At 40.5% G+C, this 20,780-nt stretch overlaps 2 protein-coding genes across 3 annotated transcripts in view; one reads left to right on the top strand and one right to left on the bottom strand.

Moving 5' to 3' along the window:
• Window positions 1-13,628, top strand: part of TBC1D8 (TBC1 domain family member 8) — a 54,552-nt gene extending 40,924 nt beyond the window's left edge. For both annotated transcript variants that reach the window (XM_060233813.1, XM_060233811.1), the window contains exons 9-20: window positions 265-415; window positions 1,199-1,413; window positions 5,381-5,498; window positions 6,025-6,310; window positions 6,957-7,086; window positions 7,245-7,343; window positions 8,349-8,417; window positions 10,060-10,303; window positions 11,042-11,107; window positions 11,473-11,562; window positions 12,174-12,274; window positions 12,750-13,628. In XM_060233813.1, the coding sequence (XP_060089796.1) occupies window positions 265-415; window positions 1,199-1,413; window positions 5,381-5,498; window positions 6,025-6,310; window positions 6,957-7,086; window positions 7,245-7,343; window positions 8,349-8,417; window positions 10,060-10,303; window positions 11,042-11,107; window positions 11,473-11,562; window positions 12,174-12,274; window positions 12,750-13,199 (2,019 nt within the window). In that variant the 3' untranslated portion in view covers window positions 13,200-13,628. The remainder of the gene's footprint in view (window positions 1-264; window positions 416-1,198; window positions 1,414-5,380; window positions 5,499-6,024; window positions 6,311-6,956; window positions 7,087-7,244; window positions 7,344-8,348; window positions 8,418-10,059; window positions 10,304-11,041; window positions 11,108-11,472; window positions 11,563-12,173; window positions 12,275-12,749) is intronic.
• A 248-nt stretch (window positions 13,629-13,876) lies between these two features.
• RPL31 (ribosomal protein L31) lies at window positions 13,877-17,254 on the bottom strand. Its single transcript, XM_060233814.1, has 4 exons — window positions 17,067-17,254; window positions 15,401-15,526; window positions 14,093-14,205; window positions 13,877-13,942 (listed from the first exon to the last, which is right to left on the bottom strand). Exons 1-4 carry the CDS (start codon window positions 17,171-17,173, stop codon window positions 13,911-13,913), a joined length of 378 nt encoding a protein of 125 aa, XP_060089797.1. The 5' UTR covers window positions 17,174-17,254; the 3' UTR covers window positions 13,877-13,910.
• Between the last annotated feature and the right edge of the window lie 3,526 nt (window positions 17,255-20,780).

The raw sequence follows: 20,780 nt of genomic DNA on the forward strand, positions 1-20,780 counted from the left end.
GTAGATTGGATTTTCTATTTAGGTCTATCCCATTTATGGTCTCGTTTCAAGACTTAGTCAAATCACAAAAAGGCTTCTTATATAACATAACTGCTTTTGTTACAGTGGAACTGCTTAATATTGACCAAAGCAGAATTGCCCTCCATGGTTTTTGTTTGATTTTTTTTTTTTTAATCGATAATAGCTTTCTTTAATAAGAAAGATATTGCTTTACATTATAAATAATACAAAAGATAGCTTTAATATGCATATCTTAACTTTCAGTCCAGGGAGCAAATCAAAGAGAGACTATGGAATGACCATTTTTCTGAGTATGGCAGAACGGTCTGCATGTTTCGAACCGAGAAAATCAGGAAACTTGTTGCTATGGGGATCCCAGAATCATTAAGGGGCAAACTATGGCTTCTTTTCTCAGGTAAGAACTCTATAATTTTGCATTTCCTCATTAGAGTTAGCCAGTAATTTCATTATTGTAAGAAGTCAGTAGACTAGGTACGGTTCTTTGCTGACTTACACTTTGAAAGGAGAAAGGAAAATGAGGAAGACGTATAGTCCAGTTCCATGTTCTAGGAATGGAAAGGAATCTGCTTAAGTGATGCAAGGCATAAAAGGCAGGAAAACATTTGCTTCTGCTCAGTACTGCATTTAAGTAATACATTTTTCAATATAACTGTTCAAAGCAATGTAATAGTAATGCTTATTAGAGTGTATAAATATTTGTTACAGATGATTACTGTGTAATAAATTTAGATAATGTCTTGTAAGTTGAGAGCCAGTTTGATATAGTGATTAAGCGTGCAGACTCTAATCTGGGAGGAACTGGGTTTGATTCCCCACTCTTCCACATGCAGCTGTTGGTGTGACCTTGAGTCAGTCACAAGTTCTCTCAGAGAACTCTCTCAGCCCTACCTACCTCACAGGTTGTCTGTTATGGGGAAGGGAAAGGAGATAGTAAACTGCTCTGAGACTGAGTGAAGGGTGGGGTATAAATCCAATCTCTTCTTCTAAAGTGGCAGACATTATCTTGGCACAAAAACTGAAACGAGACGCTTTCGTATCACTACTTTTGTTGCAAGCACAAAGCAGGACTGCTAATATATCAAAGATAATTTATTTTGTTGTTAGAATTAAGATATTCAGCACTGAAGTTGTTAATTTCAGACCTGATCTTCTATTTTGCATTTCTTTCTTCTTTCAGATGCTATAACTGATTTGCATTCTAATCCTGGTTACTATGAAAACTTAGTAGAGGTGTCCATGGGCATGTGTTGTATAGCAACAGAGGAAATAGAACGTGACTTGCATCGCTCATTACCTGAGCACCCTGCCTTCCAGAATGAAACAGGCATAGCTGCACTTAGGAGAGTCTTGACAGCTTATGCACACAGAAACCCCAAAATTGGGTATTGCCAGGTAAAAACCTGTAAGGTTATCAAAAAGTAGATGGAACTCCCTTGGACCTCCTTTGGTTGTGAAGGGGGTGAGATCAGGGTGGATGGTGGATCTGTTCTCTCTGCCAAGAACATCAGTACATTAAGTGCCTTATACCTTTTGTTAATCTATCCCTGTAATATATATCCAGAGGAGTTAGCTGTGTTAGCTTGTTGTTGCAAAGTAGTAGACCGTCCAGTAGCACCTTTAAGACTAACAAATTTTATTATTGCATAAGTTTTTGAGAAACACAGCTCTCTTTGTGAGATGCATGGAGGGTATGTAGAAACTGGCCAGAGATGTATAGATTGTATGGGGAGGGGGAAGTGAATGTAGGAAGTAAGTGCCATGTAAATGTAAAGCAGTTCTGAAAGTCATGAAAAAGGTAGAATGCTCATTCCAGGCTGAGTGTGGCTATTTCCTTCTATTGATGAATTTGAATGGAATACTTAAAAGGGAAAGGCAGTTACTTCTGATAATGAGATAACCATCCAAAATCCCTATTCAGTCCATTTCTGACGGATTACATATTAATTCCAAGCTCAGCGGCTTGCAGAGAACCACATATACATCAACCAAAAGAGTCACATGATTGCTGTTTGCAGTGTGCACCATTCTGCCAAACAACTGTTAATATTAAACAAATGGGGGACCCTCAAGGACTTGTGAGGGCATCTCAGTTCCCCTCCTCCACTATTTCCTCTGTCACTTCTCAGAAATCCCCAACAGCCTCTCTCCTTTTCCTGCTTCTTCCTTTCCTTCTCACCCACCAGTCAGCCTACATTTAACTGTCTTTCATCTTCCACTTTCTCTCCTTCCCTCCCACTGGCAGCCTCTGACTGGGAAAACTATGGCCCAGTTGTGCCTACAAGGACTTGTGGGGTGTGTGGAGAAATGCCATTTTAAGCCTGTATTTAACTGGAGGCAGGCTTTGGGGCCTAGTCTCCTCCTCCTCCCCACTCCCCTCCTGTGTGGAAGCAGCAATTCTGAGGAGGCCTCCTAGAGGGACAGGAAGTCTTTCAGGTTGGTCTCCCAGAAGGCTGCAGGAGGATAAACCAGTTCCTGGGTGGGAACTGCAATTATATTAGAGATTTTGGATGGGAAGCCTTCAGTTTGAGTTCAGTCTTGGAGATCAGTTAGTTGAGAAGATGTGGTCAGGCTTGCAACAGGCCAAGTAAGGTGCCTGCCCTATAGGTCGTCTAGTGAGGGCAAGTAGTATAATGGGAGAGAAGGAGTATTTTTTCTTCCTACTATGATTTGTTGTTTCTGTTCACTTTTTTAAAAATAAATAACTTTTATTGAAACTTTATCATAGATTACAAACCAACAAAGTAAGAAAAACCAAATAAATAAATAAAAATCCTAAGCAGAACATAGTAGTCTTACATTCGAGGTAAACGGTATACAACATAGGCTGTTAACCAATATATCTATCAAAGTAAGTTAATATAATTCAAGTTCAGCATATTTGAGTGGAATTTTACAGCCTTTTGGACAAATAGAATTAACGTATTCAAAAAATACGAACCATTTTTCAACAAAATTATTATCCATCTCAGGATTTTCCATCAGTAATATCTGAGTAGCAAGCCTGTCTTTTATCACTAAGTCCCATACCTTTGAGAACCAAGTTTTAAAACTAGGTGTTTTATTAGATTTCCAAACCTGGGCCAGCACCATTTTCCCAGCAATAATAAATGTTCAGCTTGAAGAGGATGAATCGAATGATCTGGCCAATGATTCAATAAAATTGGAGCTGGAGTAAAAGGAATAATAATTCCTACGATCTCAGTAATTTTGGCAACAAGTGATGACCAAAAAATCTGGACATTAGGGCATTCCCACCAAAGATGAATAAAGGTTCCAATGTGTCCACAAGCCTTCCAACAATCTGGTTTTTGGAGTATTTTACGTTTAAAAAGTTTAGAGTGTGTTAAGTACCATCTAGCAAATAATTTAAAGTGCTGCATGCGAATGCATTGCCTATAAATAGTTGTATGTTGTAAATCGGGAATCCCCAACCCCTGGTCCATGGACTGGTACCGGTCCGTGGCCTGTTAGCGACTGGGCCACAAGTTGTATAATTATTTCATTATATATTACAATGTAGTAGTAATAATAAGACATTGAATTTATATCCTGGCCTCCACTATGAATCTCAGAGTCTCAGAACCACTCACAATCTCCTTTACCTTCCTCCCCCACAACAGACATCCTGTGAGATGGGTAAGGCTGAGAGAGCTCTCCTCATAAGTTGCCCTTTCAAGGACAACTCTATGAGAGCTATGGCTGACCCAAGGCCATTCCAGCATCTGTAAGTGGAGGAGTGGGAAATCAAACCCAGTTCTCCCAGATAAGAGTCCACACACTTAATCACCACACCAAACTAATAGGAATAAAGTGCACAGTTGGTCCGTGGAGACATTGTCTTCCACAAAACCAGTCCCTGGTACCAAAAAGGTTGGGGACCACTGTTGTAAATAAATGTTATGTTTGTTTAAAGTGGAGTCTCTCTGTACTACATAGTTTCCTCAACCGCCTTAGACCACGTTACTGTATGACGGGAGTCCAGGGAAGGGGGAAGGCATTCAGTTGGCAAGGGTGCCAATCCTCCAGGAGTCTCCCAAAGAAGGACTTTGGTTTTTGTGATAACCAGGTGCTGGGTTGGCAGAGGACCTTGAGGCCAGACCTCAGAACTGGCAAGGGGGATTGGGAGTCCTGTTCCTCTTAGTCAGAACCCCCTAAATTGAGCAGGTGGTGGCAGCGTGCCCCAGTGGCAGGGAAAAGATTAGCTTCCTCCAGGAGTTGGCAACCCTAAAGGGAGTTGACGGGACTGGGTCTGAAGGTTGAATCGGGCCAGTTCCATCACAGGGGCACTTCACTTTCACCTACATCCCCCTTCCATTTCCTCTTTCCTTGCTCCTAGTTCCTCACTTTTACCTGTTTCTTTCTCTCCTTCCCTCTCCTTTACCTGTTTCTTTCTCTCTTTCCCATCCACCAACCAACCTACATCTTCAGCTATATTTATAATACTTTGTTTATACCCACTTTTCTCTGCAGTGGAGACTTGAAGCATCTTAAGTCATTCTGCTCCCCTCCATTTTATCCTCACAGCAACTTGGTGAGATAGGTTAGGCTGAGTGAGACTGTGTAGAATTGGCTCAGTCTGATGTAGTGGTTTAGTCTAGGATCTGGGAGACCCAGGTTCAAATTCTCTTGGTTCTGTGGAAGTTCATGGTGACATGAGCAAGTTACACATTCTGCGCTATTGGACCATAGCAAGCAGGTGGTCGTGGAAGGCTTGCCATTTACCTTGCCTCCAGCATTTCAAGATGGGAAGCACCATTTATATAAGTTCAGAGGTAAAAACAAGTCCTCTTCACTGAGCACCTTGGGTTTTGATAGGATAAAAACAACAATTTGGAGTAGATTGTCTTGTCCTTAAATGTACTTGTTCAAATGGGAGAAATAAGTGAGCCCCACAAAATTACAGTTTGATCCTGACACTGTAAAAATGTAGTATTCAAATTTGCAAAAATTCGTATACAAATTGAGAGGAATTCTAGCTGGATGATAATTTGGGGAGAGGCTGTGGTTCATTGGAAGAGCATGTTCTTGGCATGCAGAAGGTCCCAAGTTCAGTTACCAACAGTTAAAGACTGTGTAGTAGGGAATGTGAACGACCTCTGCCTGAAACCCTGGAAAGCTGCTGCCAGTCTGAGTAGACAGTTCTGACCTTGATGGACTAGTGATCTGGTTGAGCAAAAGGCAGCTTCATGTGTTCAGGGGTCTGCAGTAGAATTAATTCAGTAGTTCTTTTAATTAAATATGTATGCACTTTTTAAGCTGCCCCTGGATCTGAGAATGCTGTAGTCTTTTTAAAAACCTTAGAAGTTTCTTTTGAGAGATGTTATTGCAACTAAGTCTTTCTTCTTTGACCTCTTAACAGTCCATGAATATATTAACTTCTGTTTTGTTGCTGTATGCCAAAGAGGAGGAAGCTTTTTGGCTCTTGGTTGCTGTATGCGAGAGGATGCTTCCAGATTATTTTAACCACAGGGTGATAGGTGAGAGTCCCCTCACCCTTCTTCTTCAGTCTTTGTTTTGTCTCTTCGTTCTGGGAAACATTTTCTTTGTTAAAAGCCTTTATATGGATGTCTGAATTCTTCATATTTGGATGATAAAAGAGTAGTTCCATTGCTTATTTTTCATTGTCAAGATGGGCTGGTGTATTATATGTTTGGTGCTTTATTTTTATTGCATAAATGTCGTTTCACTTTGTTTTGACAATTATTTCCAGTAGTACTTAATTTTCATGTGCTTTTTCATGAGTACAGACAATGGGATTTCTTAGTAATTCCTCAAAGGGTGCTGTGCTGTATTTTTTCCCTTTACAGAGTGCAAAAAGCACTGCCATGTAGACAACATTGTGAAATGACCATTAAGAAGGACTGAGGCTTGAATTGACAGACTAAACTATTGGTTGACATGGCAGGCTGCCCTTGTTTTTTGTGCTGTGAATTACATTTGTTTGTCTTATGAAAGCAAGTTATAATTACAACTTTGGCTAACCTGACCTGCTGTGGCTTACAGGTGCTCAGGTAGATCAATCTGTGTTTGAAGAGCTGATAAAAGAGCAGCTTCCAGAATTAGCTGAACATATGAAAGACCTCTCCACGTTGGCTTCTGTGTCCCTGTCATGGTTCCTCACTCTCTTTCTCAGTATCATGCCCTTGGAAAGTGCTGTTAATGTTGTAGACTGCTTCTTCTTTGATGGAATCAAAGCTATTTTCCAGTTTGGCTTGGCTATTTTGGAGGCCAACGCTGTGGAACTGTGTAACAGCAAGGATGATGGGCATGCCTTGATGATCCTTAGCAGGTATTATTCTGACTTTTGTTGCACTAGCTGAGCTACTGCCATACAGAAATAAGTTGGCTGCTTATTAAATAACGGTGATGATAATGTGAAACTAGATATGAATGTTGTACTCCTTAACATCAGCACGAAGTAGTTCAGTTTCCAAAGCCCTTATAAACAAGGGGTATCATATTTTCCTGTTAAAGAAAGTCTGTATCTGTATGCATTCCATCAGTGCTGCTGCTTCTTTTCTAAAGCATAGAGGGGTCATGCTCTTTTAGGAGCAATTTCTGTCTTAGTCTCTGAATGGAACAGGTTCCACAAGGTTCTTTTTAAAACCAAGATGTTATAATTAGCATTCTTTTAAGAAAGCCAGAACGCTTTGCCAGTGTTTTGTATTGCAGTGAATTGTCTTGTTTCCAATAACTGTTTTCTGCCTTTGGAAGGACACTTCTGCCTCTGAGATGATTCCCCCCAGTTTCCTCCTCCTGTTACCAATCCCTGCAATGTAACCAAGCATGTTCCTGAGTGAACCCCTGGGGCATTGTTTCAGGGAGTATGATGAGCCACAGCAGAAGGGAAAGGCTGTGAAATGTTGCTTTTGCAAGCTCTGTTCATTGTGTTGTTGGATTCAAGGTATTAGTTCTATATAAAATGCTCTTTTCAGGTTTTTAGACCATGTTAAGAATGAGGAAAGCCCCTTGCCTCTGATTGGAAATCAGCATGCCTTTTTCAGTGATGATCTGGAACCCTGTCCTGTAACTGAAATAATAGACCTAATTCGGGATTCTTATGAGGTAAATATTAAAGCAGCAAATGAGGTTTCTTTCAAATCTTTGGAGCAGCTTTCCTGTTTGAATTTAAGCACATAGAAATATATCCTGTATTTAAGTGTCTGCACTACAGCAAGAATACATCTTTCAGACTAAAGTAAAAAACTGTTCCTGAATTTTAGAAATTCGGAGATCATTCTGTGGAACAGATTGAGCACATGCGCTACAAACACAGGATTCGTGTTCTGCAGAATCATGAAGAAACCACCAAACAAAATGTGGTGAGAATTCTCAGAATCCAAAATTTCACTCTTGTAGACCATGCTAGAGCTCTGTATAAAGGCTGGCTTCTCTGTTGCTAGCAAATTTAAGTATAATGGCTTTGCTTAGGCTGCATGGAGTCGTGCTGCAACACAAGGGAACCTTTCTCTGGAGAAAGCATCTCAGCTTTCTGAGAGAAACTCAGCACTTCCCTTTTAAGGGCAGAAAGATGGTGTACAAATATCAAAAATAAAAACTAACAGTAAGGTACAGCCCAATGGGCTGCCAGTGCTTTTGCACAATCAGACTGGATCCAGTCTATAAAAATCTAAGCCAACAATTAACTTTTATGGAAAGAGAACAAAATAAGACAGCTGAAGTTTGTTTATTTAGGGATTTCTTTCCTTATTTTTACCTGTTGGGAACCCAGGCAGCTTACAAAATACAATGTAAATGAATAAACAGCAGACTACATCCTGGGTTAACCCTGGATCTACAGAGCCCAGGCTGTGAGCAGTGTGTTGCTTACACCTCCTGCCATACCAGCCTTAAAAGCTTTTACTAAGGGAAACAAAGCAGTTCAGGCCAGATCAAAGGGCAGAGATGTTCCCAAGAATTCCCCTCCTTTCGCTCAGAGCCTTTGGCCATGTTCAGGTCAGCCTATATTAAAATACAAAGCCACCAAGTAAAATGAATGACACAAGCCATAGTTCTCTATTTCTACCACTGTAGAGGGGGAAGTAGGAGGAGAGTTAAATCTCTTGAGATCTGTGACATGCATTTCGTCTTATGTTTCTCATAAAGCTTTACAAACAGAAAAGTTCTTAGCTGTTTGGCAAGTAGGGCACTGGAAAGAAATTTTTGACTGTAGGTGGAAGGACCAACTCTGCATGTAGCAGGCCAGCAGAGGAAATCTTTCTTTAAGATGCTAGGATATCTTAATGCTGGAGTGTAATACGAGAATGTAAATGTTTTGGCCAGGAGAAATGTCAGTTTTCTGCTGAGTTCACCCTGTTTCTCTTAAGCTCAGAGTGGTCATCCCAGATGTTTCTATTCTTCCAGAAGACTTGGAAGAGCTTTATGACTTATTTAAGGTATGCACATCTCTAATTAAATTTGGAAGGGAATCATGTGGTTTCTGAAGATAGATGTATTGGTATGCAATCAAAGGATGCTGCTTTGCAACTAGTGTTTAATCATGTTGTTCCTTTCTCGGCTCTGGTTAATTTTCACACTTAAAAAAATCATTGCAGGCTTGTTCCACTCCAAAGTCCTCTATCTGTCTAACAAGCATGGGATAAATTGCATGTTCTACTCTTGTAGAAATAATATGAATTCTTAGCCTTTTTGAATCTCACAGCTTGACCTCTGTATAGGCATTATGGAACCATATTCCACTATTTTATAATAAAAATTCTAAAGAGACATCAAGCTTGATATGTCCTCAGATGTGACAACAGAATCGAAAGAGAGTATTGCAGTAGCAAAGACAGCTGTGTAATAGTCATACAAAGGTGCCACCTAATCAAAACCTGAACCAAAGAACATCCCTTTATTATAGCTTATCTAAACCGTAAAATTAAAAATACGTGATAGTCTTCAGCTTGCTGCCCAGCTTAAATGTCAAGATTGTCAGAAGACGGGAGAACAGTGACGACAGAGTGACATAACAGATTAAAGTCAGACATGTTCATTGACCAAACAGCAGTTTTATGCAGTTACATGTTTTCCTCAAATAGTGTTTATACTAGTTGCTTGCAGGAGAGGGTTTTGGCTTTATTCCCTCAGATCTCCATAAACTTTTGTATGTGCATGTATGCCCCATATCTACAAAACACTAATCTATGCTTACTTTACAGTAACTATATTTATACTGTTAATCTTGCTTCATCACGGCCCATAGATGGAGCATATGGGAAGGCTGCAATTCTGTTGTGATGTAACATAGATGCAACACCATTTTTAAAAAATGTCACACTGATAATATTACCTCTCTTTCTTTCACCATTATCTTGAGTTTATCATAGATTACTTGTCATGGGTGAACTCACCTGGTTTATTTCAAGTGAGCTTCTTAAGCTAAAATTAGGTTTCAGGTTTGGGCCACAGACCTTGAATTAGATTTTCAATTAATAGGTGCCCAGGGGCAGAGATGCTGGGGAAGGGGAGACAAAGGGGTACCTCTCTATGGTGGCTTCCTTTTTTCAGACATACAAGGGAGAGATCACCATTGGCATAGGGAAGCATGGGAAATGCCATTCCCAGCTCCTCTTATTGGGAACTAACACAGGAACATACCAGCGGAGGAGAGGCTGAGGCTTGTGGTGAGGACCAGTGGTGGGAAGGGCTGATGCCAATTCAAGCCCGTTACACATTGGGTCTAAATCTTGGAATGGTCTGGACCCAATTCATAATTCCCTCCTTTAGAGTTCACCTTTTCCAGTGGATTTGAGTGGTTGCTATTGCTGATACTAACTGCAGTCACATGCTATAAATTATCCCATTCATCTAAATAGGAGATGGGTGTATCTGTTTTTCTGTGCCCAGTAAGTATTGAACAGTTTTAGCAGAATAACCACGCTGGCATAATTCTTTTAACAAGGGTAACGTTCTCCAGTGTATATGGAACTTTGAAGTTTCCCTTCTTCCTTGGTGATAACTTTTAAAAATCTGTTAAGATAAAACATGCTTTCTTTCCCTAATATGCGTATTGTTTTCTTTTTTAATTCTCCTTAGAGAGAACATTTAATCAGCTGCTACTGGGAATGGAACAGCGCAGTTGTGATTCAGCGCCATGACCCAAGCAGACCTTATGCTGAGCAGTACAGAATTGACTCTCAGCAGTTTACTAACCTTTTTAAACTTGTCTCACCGTGGACATGCGGAGAACATACTGAGGTTCTGGCGGAAAGGATGTTCCGGCTTCTGGATGCAAATATGGATAGTCTCATTGAATTCAAAGGGTTTGCTGGCTGTTTAGGTAATTCTTTGAAGATGCACTGTATGTTGAGCAGATCAGCATGTGCTGGAGCATGGATAGGATTTCAAATGTAGAGCAGAAAATAAGGCTGTATGTTTACCTTCTAGTCTGGCTCCTAGAATGTGCTCAGCCTCCAACTATAGCTTTTTAGGGTAAAAGAGCTTCCCTTTGCACAACCCAGGGATCCAGCCCTATGTAACTGTATCATGGAGCTTAATACAGCATGTAAAAAGAAATACTCAAAGGTTTGAGCCAGCTTTCTGACAAGCCTTACACAAGATAGCTTGATTGCCCTCCTCCCCCCACAAAAAAATCAGTGTTTCTCTGCCTGTGGGTCTCTGTATGTTCAGCCCTTCCTAGAGGCAAGGATAGCTGTTCAAAACCTGCAGTGTTGTTTTGTAGTGTGAAGTCTTTCTGCCCCATACCTTTTGTCTTGAGAACCATGAAGAAGGTTCAAAGTTTGGATGGAAATTTAACAGGCCACTCTGTCTTTCCAGTTGTGATACTAGTCTTGGACAATAGGAGTGCTGAATGAACAAATTCCTCTCCATCACCCATTCCTGTAAAGTCGATACTTTCAGAACTACCAACATTTTAAGCAAATGTTCAGGACATACTGAATCTACTGGTTACCCTAATCTTATACTCAGATACTTTAATTCACTGTTTCTTACATTAAAATTATCTTATGCTTGAAGTAGAATGTCAAGACTCTAGTACACTGTCTACTTCTTACAGATATTATGTACAATGGAGAAATGAATGAAAAGATAAAACTGCTATACAAGCTGCACATTCCACCTGGTAAGTGCCTTGGGAGATCTTTACTTTTTTCTTGCCTTTGTGCAGCTTTCATAATAAATATGTAACTTGCTTTCTTAAGAGTACATACATTCTACATTTCATTAACTTCTTTTGGGAAAACCAGCATGTAACTTGACAATTCTGTATGCAGATTATTTTTGATGTCTTGCAATCAACTCTCTTAGGCTGCTGCTCTTTCCTTGTGAACCAAATACATATCTTGTAGCAAGCGCATCTGCACTCCTTTCCTTGAGCAGAGGACCATGCCCTAGCACAACTAGGAAAACTGAGTACAATGAATCCTAAACAGCTAACAGCCTTCGCTTCTAAAATAGGACCACGTGATGGTATTTCTTCTTTTACAGCGCTCACAGAGAATGACAGAGACAGCCAGTCACCATTAAAGGCTCCTTTATTATCAACTTCCAGGCCACTAGTAATTGGAAAATCAAATGGTAGGTGAGCTGGGGTTGCAAATGTTATAACTAGTCTGATACACAGCTGCTTTGCTTCTTATTCAGATTCTTTCCCAAGTGACTTCAAACAAAACAAGAGGAGAGACAAAAAAGCATGGCATCCCTTGCTTGTTGGATTAAAGAGTGGATCAAGGTCTCTTTTCCTCTCAGACTCAATTAACCTGTACATGCAGTTGGGATTTTTTTGTCTCAATGTGCATCACCCTACCACTCATAATTACTAAACTTGATTTATCACAGTTGCCGACTCACCAAATTTGTGATCATCCTGGAGCTCTTCACAGTCAGCCTTCATTTTCACCATCCCATATAATTTTATCATCTGCAAACTTGGCCGCTACACTCCTCACTCCTACTTCCAAAGGCATTTGATACTAATCCTTGTGGGACCCGTTTATCTCCCTCCATTGTGAGGGCTGTCCATTTAATTCCTACCCTTTTATTGCTGTTTAACCAACTTTTAACCCATAAGAAGATCCATCCCCTTATCCCATCACTAAGCTTACTCAGGAGTCTTTGGTGAAGTACCTTGTCAAAAGCTGGTTGGTTAGATATACTGTATCAAAACTTTATTGCATCCTCCTAACCAGGTGACACCATAGATTATCAGAAGCAACTGAAGCAGATGCTTAAGGACATAGCCAAAGAGAAAGAAGCTAAGGCTGAAAAGGAACTACCAAAAATGAGCCAGGTAAGATATGAAAAGACTACAAAACTACAGCACTCTTTGCTTGAGTACCTGGCCTAACCCTGAATCTTTTGCCACCAGCTGCCACATTTGTGTTGTAAGGATTGAACTGCTTTCAACATTAGAAACTCTAAAAATAGCACTGTTAACAGCTGTAAGAAAGATTCTTATTTGGGCTTATATAATACTGAGCCCTGCAATAAAATCTCAATATCTGCAATACTGTACTGCTGAAGGTAAATTGGCAATACAGCAGATGTGACTTTAAACATATTCCAGGACTTGTCTGAATACTCAAGTCTTCGCAGTCTTCTTACAAGCAGTAAAATCCTTGCCTTCCTCATCTGAATCTGTATAAAAGCTTTCCAGTACTGAGAAATGCAAATGTGTGCTGACCTATTCTCCCAGCTGAACAGACCGTCTGTAGACTGGGATCAGCAACACAAATGTACTGAACCTTCCATGTTTTGCTTTCCAGCGTGAGTTCATTCAGTTCTGCAAAACCTTGTACAGCATGTTTCATGAGGATCCAGAGGAGAATGAGTTGTATCAGGCCATTGCCACAGTGACTACTCTGCTACTTCAGATTGGAGAAGTGGGTCAAAGAAGCAGCAGCTCTGGCTCAGATGAATTCACTGAAGATCTGCAGACAGAGCCGTCTACCTCAGATCAGGATGTGGTCTTTACTGACAATGGGAAGTCCCCCCAAAATCTCCAATCCTTACCAATAACTGAAGGGGATTGGATTGTTTCCTTTGAACATATCTTGGCTTCACTATTAACAGAACAGTCACTGGTCAACTTCTTTGAAAAACCCTTAGAGCTGAAACCAAAACTGGAGAATGCAAAGCTGGCTCAGTACAGCTTCAAAACAAATGGTGCAAGTCAACCATCACGAGGTGATCCTGAACATCTAAGTGCACAGTAGCAAATATCCAAGACAGTTAAGTCACTCTACACCAAAGCGTGTTATGTGCAACGTTAAGGCTTTTGTACTACTTTTTGACTTCGTCTGATTTTTCTGCCAGAAAGCTTTAAAGTCAAAACACTTAGGGAGTTTGGCACTGTTTCTCTTCTTGAGAATTTAAAAGAAAACAGATGTGTTAAGACCAGTTTCTGATGAACAATGCAGCTGAACTCTTGGCTTGACAGTTTTGTCTTAGCTACTGATTGCAGGTTTTATGTATGATTGCCTTTTTTGCACTAATACTGAAGACTTGTTTCAATGCTGGTAATTGAAACTATTAATATATTTGATTCAAAATTTGTATGTCTTGCTTAAATGTTCAATGTACATGGGCTTTTTATGTTGGTCCGTAAGCGTGCACTTTTCAATAAAAAGGCTTTTTGTAGTAAACCCACAGTAACTGCTGCTTTTCATCCAACACTGTGAAAATGAAACCCTTGGGCTGTCTGTTTGTAGCAGTACTCCTTTTCTACTCTCTGGCTCTGTGATGCATCTGAAGACTCAGTGACCTTATTAGAGGCCATTTGGAAATAACCTACCCTACCCCCATTTTCTTACATCAATAAACATTAAACTGCTAAGTAATTTATGAACATTAGGTACTGCTGCTTTTAATTAACAAACTTTTGAGCTCAATATTGTACATTTTTATAACTTTATTGTAATGAAAGATTAGTTTTCATCCACATTGACAGTCTGTAGACCTGTAGGGGAAGGAAAAAACCTACATAAGATCACAAATGGGATATACATTTAAAATTCACAGTGCATTTTCTGCACAATCTAAGAAACCTCCCCCCCACACACACACAACAGCAAATCTGAGTCCCTCCATCTACAGAAACGTAACTTACTTTTGAAAGTGGTAACTGGCACATAAGTAACCAGAGTGTACAATTTATTAGGTGAATCTTCATCTTCATTGCGTTTTCTGGATAAACGCACACGGATGCGGTAAGGAACATTCCTAAAAGACATTGTAAGTACAGTGGGTGTGCAATTAGAAGGATGTCCTGTTACTTCACAAGTTAGCAATTACAAAATATAGGATGTAAAACTACTAAAAAATAAAACACTGTAATTTTACAGGTCTGCACTACAGGCATAACCACAAGAATTTATATAAATAACATTTTAAAACTGACTTGCAACTGGTTGTTCTAAAGCTTAGATTTATATTCACACTAATGTTAACCTACAGAAATTGACTACCGTGATTTAGATGACCTTGTTTCATGTGCTAGGCATTCATAACAAGATAATTATCTAGCCTAATGTACCTGGTTATTAGACTAGGAGTAGCTGAAGCTAGAATTCTATGATTAATTTTGGTAGCGTAAAATGTCTGCCTGCTTACAGTGTTGCCTCTAAACCAGCAGTAGTCACTTCTTGGCTCACAAAGAACCACTGCTTTCCAAACCCCACCCCCCCCAATACACAAACACACACAATAAAACAAATGTTTATCTCCATGGAGGTAGGGGTTGTTTCTTCCCACCACTGCTAACCTTAGCCAGCCCTCATGTATCTGAAGTGAGAAGGCATTATCTCCTCATCATGCACCAGCCAAAGTGCCCAGAGGAGAACCAGCTGGCTGAGGAGAAAGGAGAGTAAAACTACTACTCATCCATACTATGGCCAGCCGGCTCTTCCTGTGAATGCCAGCCACTGTGGTTTAACACACTCTTCCCCTGGCAGATTCCCAGCTACCAGGGTGAGTGTGGAGAGGTCACTGGAGAGGATGGACCACAGCTCATGGCAGTTTACCAATCCCTCCAGCGATTTAATGGGCAAATGGCCTTTCCCACTTTGCTGGAGAACAGGAATGAGTGCCATGTTTGCAAACAGTACTCAGAAGAGCCACAGGTGGCTCCCAAGTCTCTTAAGTATAGCTGTCTAAACCGATCCTTTTAGCTGTCTTTTAATCAAGACCCTAGTATTATGTTCACAACCTATGTATTAAAATTTCACTGCCTCAGTGGATATTACCACAGCAAGTCATACAAATACATCTGATCCCAGAAGTGGAACACTGTATTGGTATAGCTCTGTTTATCACTCCATTCTAATCACAAATAACAGTGCAGCAAGTTTTGTTCATGTTAATTACAGCTCTTCTTTTCACTGGGCATGAAAGATGTCCCCAACCACCCCAAATGTACCTGATTCCTTTGGCCCAGACTGCCTTGTTCAAACGGGTATCAATGCGTACATCAGGCGTCCCCATCTCCTTCATTGCAAATTTACGGATTTCCTTGAGAGCCCGTGGAGCCCGCTTCTTGAAGCCCCTGAGAACAAAAAATGCAGTCATATCAATGCCAAGAGCTATCAGACTTGAAGAATAAGCCTCATGGTTTTAAGTTACCTGCTCAGCATTAAGGACTGCACACAACTGGCTATGAATGCTAATCAAGATTCCCTCATAGGTTAACGTGTGTAAATAACTTTCCCAGACAGAACCCTTGCTCTGCCCTCCTTTCCTTCCTCTTTAAGACATCCAGAAACGTGGAGGACACTTAAAATATATACCATATTTGATGAGCTACTAGACTTCACTAAAATTCTGGACTACCTTCTGGAATATGCATGCCATGTCAATAGAAATCGGCACCAAACCAACAGATAACAAAACACAGTGGGTACATTTCAGTTCTTCTGACGAAGCTATTTGTGTCACTTTCTGGGAGTCTAGAAGTAATTCAGCATTCAAACAGAAGGTTTACAGGACGTGTGAGTTAAGCACAGAAACCAAATAATAAAAACTCATTTACCTCCTAATTATCCAACTGTGGAGAGCTATGTGGTCTCTCTTATTAACTGTAAGGGTTAATTACTGTTGGCGTTAAAAGGGGATGGAAAAAAAGCAAACGGTTGTTGCCAGAACCAACCTTGGCCTCCAACATCCCCCCACAAGTGACTTCAAACATAAAACAAGAGGAGAGACAAAAAAGCATGGCAAAATCTGTACATGAATGCTGCAATCCTAAGCATACTTACTAGGCAGGAAGCCCAAATAAGCATAATGCTTAGGATCTGATACATCAGACTTTTAAAAACTTCTCTAGGGAGAACCACCATATCCTCTAAATGATAAGATGTCCAAAAAAAGAATTAAGTCACTGGTTTTCCTGTTTGACTTCATGACAAGAGTGTGAACTCCACATATTCATTCCTATTATAAACAGGAAAAACAAAAACCCTGCTCCATTGTATGTGAACAGCACACTAGAGAGACTATTTCCTCCCCTGCCCCCTCAGCTGAACTGCCAGACATTATAAAAGGCTGCAGATGAATCAGTGACCCCTGAATTAACTGTCTCAGTCTATCTAAACACAACACCAAGGCCTCACAGTGTGTTTCTGTGGTAAAAAAAATATTAGTATGCCGCATCCAAATTATTTATTTGCTTCACCCAGGTGTTTTTTTTTTTAAATGGCAATGATATACATAATTTGGAATATTATCCAGCACACAACTGGGAGGGGAAGAAGCTCTGTTTACTGGAAACCTCCCTTGATCACCACTTTTCTTAAAACCTGTAAAATGGTCCATGGTCTGTAACATTAGAAGCATCAGGTGACAGATCACAACTGCAATTCAATATGCAGTTTTGTGTGTATTTTTACAAATAAAAAGACAGGGCCTTAAACACAATTAAGCACCAACTACCATTTTTACCTAAAGAAATAAAAACTGTGGGACTATTGCGGTTGCATAATGTAGAATGATGTGATGGTTTCAGAGATCTGGGAGAAGTCCACCTTCTGTGTCCACACTGACCCAGTTTTGCACTAATATATATTGACAGAAAAAGAAAAATCACTCACACGCCATGAATCCTCTTATGAATGTTGATAGTATATTCCCGAGTAACTACCTCGTTGATGGCAGATCGCCCTTTCTTCTTTTCACCACCTTTCTTTGCAGGGGCCATCTGTAGACAAGACCAAGACTTTTCAAAGCCAGGCTCTGCACAATGCACATGCAACAGTTGCTTAAAATATAAAGAAGCATTGATGCTGCAAGTCCATAACTCCTCCCGTATCCCACAAGCATGCTCCACTGATTTGTTTAAGCTAAACTTAAAGCTTTATTTTCCATACTGGCCTGGAGGATAAAATTAACATTGTCTGAACAGCATTTCAAGAGAGCCTTTGGCGTCAGAGTGATGCATCTTGTACCACCTACAGTGCTATCTAAGCAGATACACATCCAATTAGTTTAGATGGTTGCAACTTTGTGTAGGGTGGAACAACTGTTGTGTTAATGGGCTGAGAACTTTCTGCCTCATTCAGCCAGGGGATGCATGAACTCAGCTCACTGTTGGGTTTGGAGAAATCCAAGAGTGAAACCAGCTCTGGCTGCCCATGATGTATAAATGGAAGCATGCAGGTTAACTGGAGTCAGTTTTTGCCCCACAATCCGTTTCTAAATTTTGATTAAGCCCTGGTTTGGAATCAGGGGGGTGGGTAGTTGAAGCAATGATGTCAAGAGCAGCTGCAATTCATTGCTCTTTTGATATTTTTCTGGACAAAAGGGCAGAGGAGAGTAAGAAAGGTAAAGAGGCAGAACTTGTGGATTCAGGGTAGGTGGTGGACGTCCACCATTCCATATGTACACTTTTAATACTTTGGGGAAAATCCAAATGACATCTGACACCTATGGCTTGTAATTCAGAATTCTCTACCCCTCAACTGTTTGGAGAGCTGACGTTGAAATCTATATGGCTGAATAAGACTGGCTGTAGGAAGGAATGGTTTTATCTTACAATGCAAATAACATAAAATGAACTGGCAGCATCCATCTTTATTTCAGTATTTGTTGCTGAGGTCCATCATATAGGCAACCATGTGACAGGTTTAAGGAAAGGAGTAAAATTAAAGTAAAATTATCATTAGAATGGAAGATATATAAAGGGCAAAATAGCAAAGTATAACAAATATTGATCCACTTTCCATATAAAGAGGAAAACTACAAGGGATGGTAAAAAAAAAAAGATACAGAGCACCCCATTTCACAAAAGGAATGGGAACAAGCTTGGGGAATATTTCTAAAAATGTCATCTGTGTGTATATATACAAAAAATGTTCAATAGTAAAGTTGTTTGGGGTTCAAATTCATACTGTAGTTGCAAATATGCTCGATTATGACATATCATTGGTACCTAAGGAGTTTTGTTAGGACTGCTGTGAGAAGTTTAGCCACTACTATCATGGCTAAACCCTGTACTGCAAAAGCACAGTACAATCCAGGCTTCAATATTAATAATGGGCTAATACAACAAAATATGAATTGGTCCTAACAACAAAAGCTTCTTGTAAAAAGGAAATGTTAAGACCTCTACGAATAGATTCATGAGGAACTGCATCTTGTCTGCAGCTACTGGGATATTTATTTACTTCATTTATACCTCACTTCTCTCCCCCATTGGAAGCCCAAACTAGTTTACAACATTCTCCTCTATTTTATCCTCATTGCAACCCTGTGAGGTAGGCCAGATTGAGTGCATGTGACTGGCCCAAAATCACCCAGCAAGCTTCTCAGACTCTGTACAACCAGACTTTGTCTTTTATATTAGAATAATAAAAAATGAGGGGGGGGGGGAACGCATGCACATAAGCACAGCAAGAAGCCAAGTTTGTACACATTCCAGTTTAATGTTTAGAAGTGACAACTCGATGCAACTTCCTCCACCAGTCCATCTGGATTTCTACCAGTCCATACACCGTCTGAGAGTCCAGTTACTAAAATTCATCCCGCCTACACAATTCCCTACTCCTAAAGAATAAGCAACTCATTTTCCTTAGGCAATCAATCAACTTGTTTTGGACACACTTAAAAAAACCCCACCAGACCACCAGCATAATATTCTGCAAGACAATCGCCTGCCTTAGATCTTGCATTGCATTGCAAGGTCTATCCCGAGGTCCTTTCTCCGATCGCTATCATACAGAGACCAATAGTTTTTGTTCAGAAGGAGTACTAAAACTATAACGTGGGAAAAGAATCACATCACAACCTTCTAAGCTCCTCCCTTCCGCTCCACCGGCTGCACACACTTTATTCTCAAACTGTTTATAACACTTAAATAATCCAAGGCCCTTTTTAATTCCAAACGCGCTTTTCTCTCGCTTTAGACAAAGAGAGTGACTCTTAAAATCTCCAGCGACCGCAATGCCCCCAAAGTCTCTATGGAGAAAGCTGTCTAGGCCCGGGGGAAGCCACCGGGTGCGAAGCTGGGGGCAGACGGAATCTCGGTTCCTCCTGGCACGATTTCCGCGCCAGCCACAGAAATATCCAGCCCCACAAAAGCGTCACCAACCCAGGCAGCCAAGCCCCACAGAAAATCGCCGACGTGGGTCGCGGAGAGACGGATGGATCCCGATAAGAATCGCCCTCTTTACCAATAACAACTTACCTCGCTCAGGACTAGACCAGAAAGGAAGACGCTAGGGATTCTGGGAGAAAACTAAGGAAGCCGAACTTAACCATAGAGAAGGGAAAAAGCGAGCAGAACACTCTTCCGGGTTGGGAGAGCCTGGAGGGAGTTCTGTTCTATCGCTGCCGGTATTCTGTTGAACTTTTTACCATTCTCAGATACCAAAACCGTGAGAAAAGAGCGAATTCACTCAGTCTGGGGAGGAGGGCTTAAAAAAGGAACGGCTAAGAACTATACCCCAATAGCACTTCTGTCATTAGCTATCCTAGGCTGTATTTCTCTAGACCTCCAGGGAAGCGTTTGCTGTCTCTATGGTCTCTAACGCCACCTCTGATTAAGGTGGGTAGCTGTGTTGGTCTGAAGCAACAGAACAAAGTTTTGAGTCCATTGATTAAGACCAATACTCTCTCTAAGCTGTGGAGTCTTGTTATCAAAAATTCTACTTTGTGAGCTACTGGCATTAAAATTGTGAGCTGCTTCATACATTAGTTTGCTCTGAGACCATTTTTTCCTGAGCCAAGACAAAAATGTGCGAGCTGGAGGCTAGCTCACACTAACACTGTCTAAGACCAACGAAGTTTAACTCTGGGCATAAGCTTTTATGTGCAGGTACACTTTATCAAATACACTGGACTCAAACCTAGTTCTTTGATCTGTTTGTTAACTCTTGTATTTGTATGTTCATTTGCTGCCATTCACAGGCTCTTAACCACTGCTTTAATCCAATCTCAGCTGTACTTATTGCTCAGTTACTTATGCATCTCATTTATTTATTTCATTAGATTTGTATCCCGCTCTCCCCTTAGGGACTCAGGGCAGCCTAACAACATTTTAAAATCAACAATACAGTTTAAAAACAAAACAATATAATAAAACAACAATATACAAACAACACATCACTGCTCAACATATTGCTGACATTATTACTGTGACCATGTTGGTGTTCAGATGTCGGTATCATGATGCAGGTCGGACTGTCAATGCTGTGGTGTCAGTATTATAATGTAGTGGTTGCCTCCCTCAGGTGTTAAATGCGAGCCGAAAGAGTTTGTTCTTGTAGGCCCTGCAGAATCGTAAAAGATCTTGCAGGGCTCTGATTTCT

Source organism: Heteronotia binoei, chromosome 3 (genome assembly GCF_032191835.1).
Source record: "Heteronotia binoei isolate CCM8104 ecotype False Entrance Well chromosome 3, APGP_CSIRO_Hbin_v1, whole genome shotgun sequence".
Taxonomy (NCBI): Eukaryota; Metazoa; Chordata; class Lepidosauria; order Squamata; family Gekkonidae; genus Heteronotia; species Heteronotia binoei.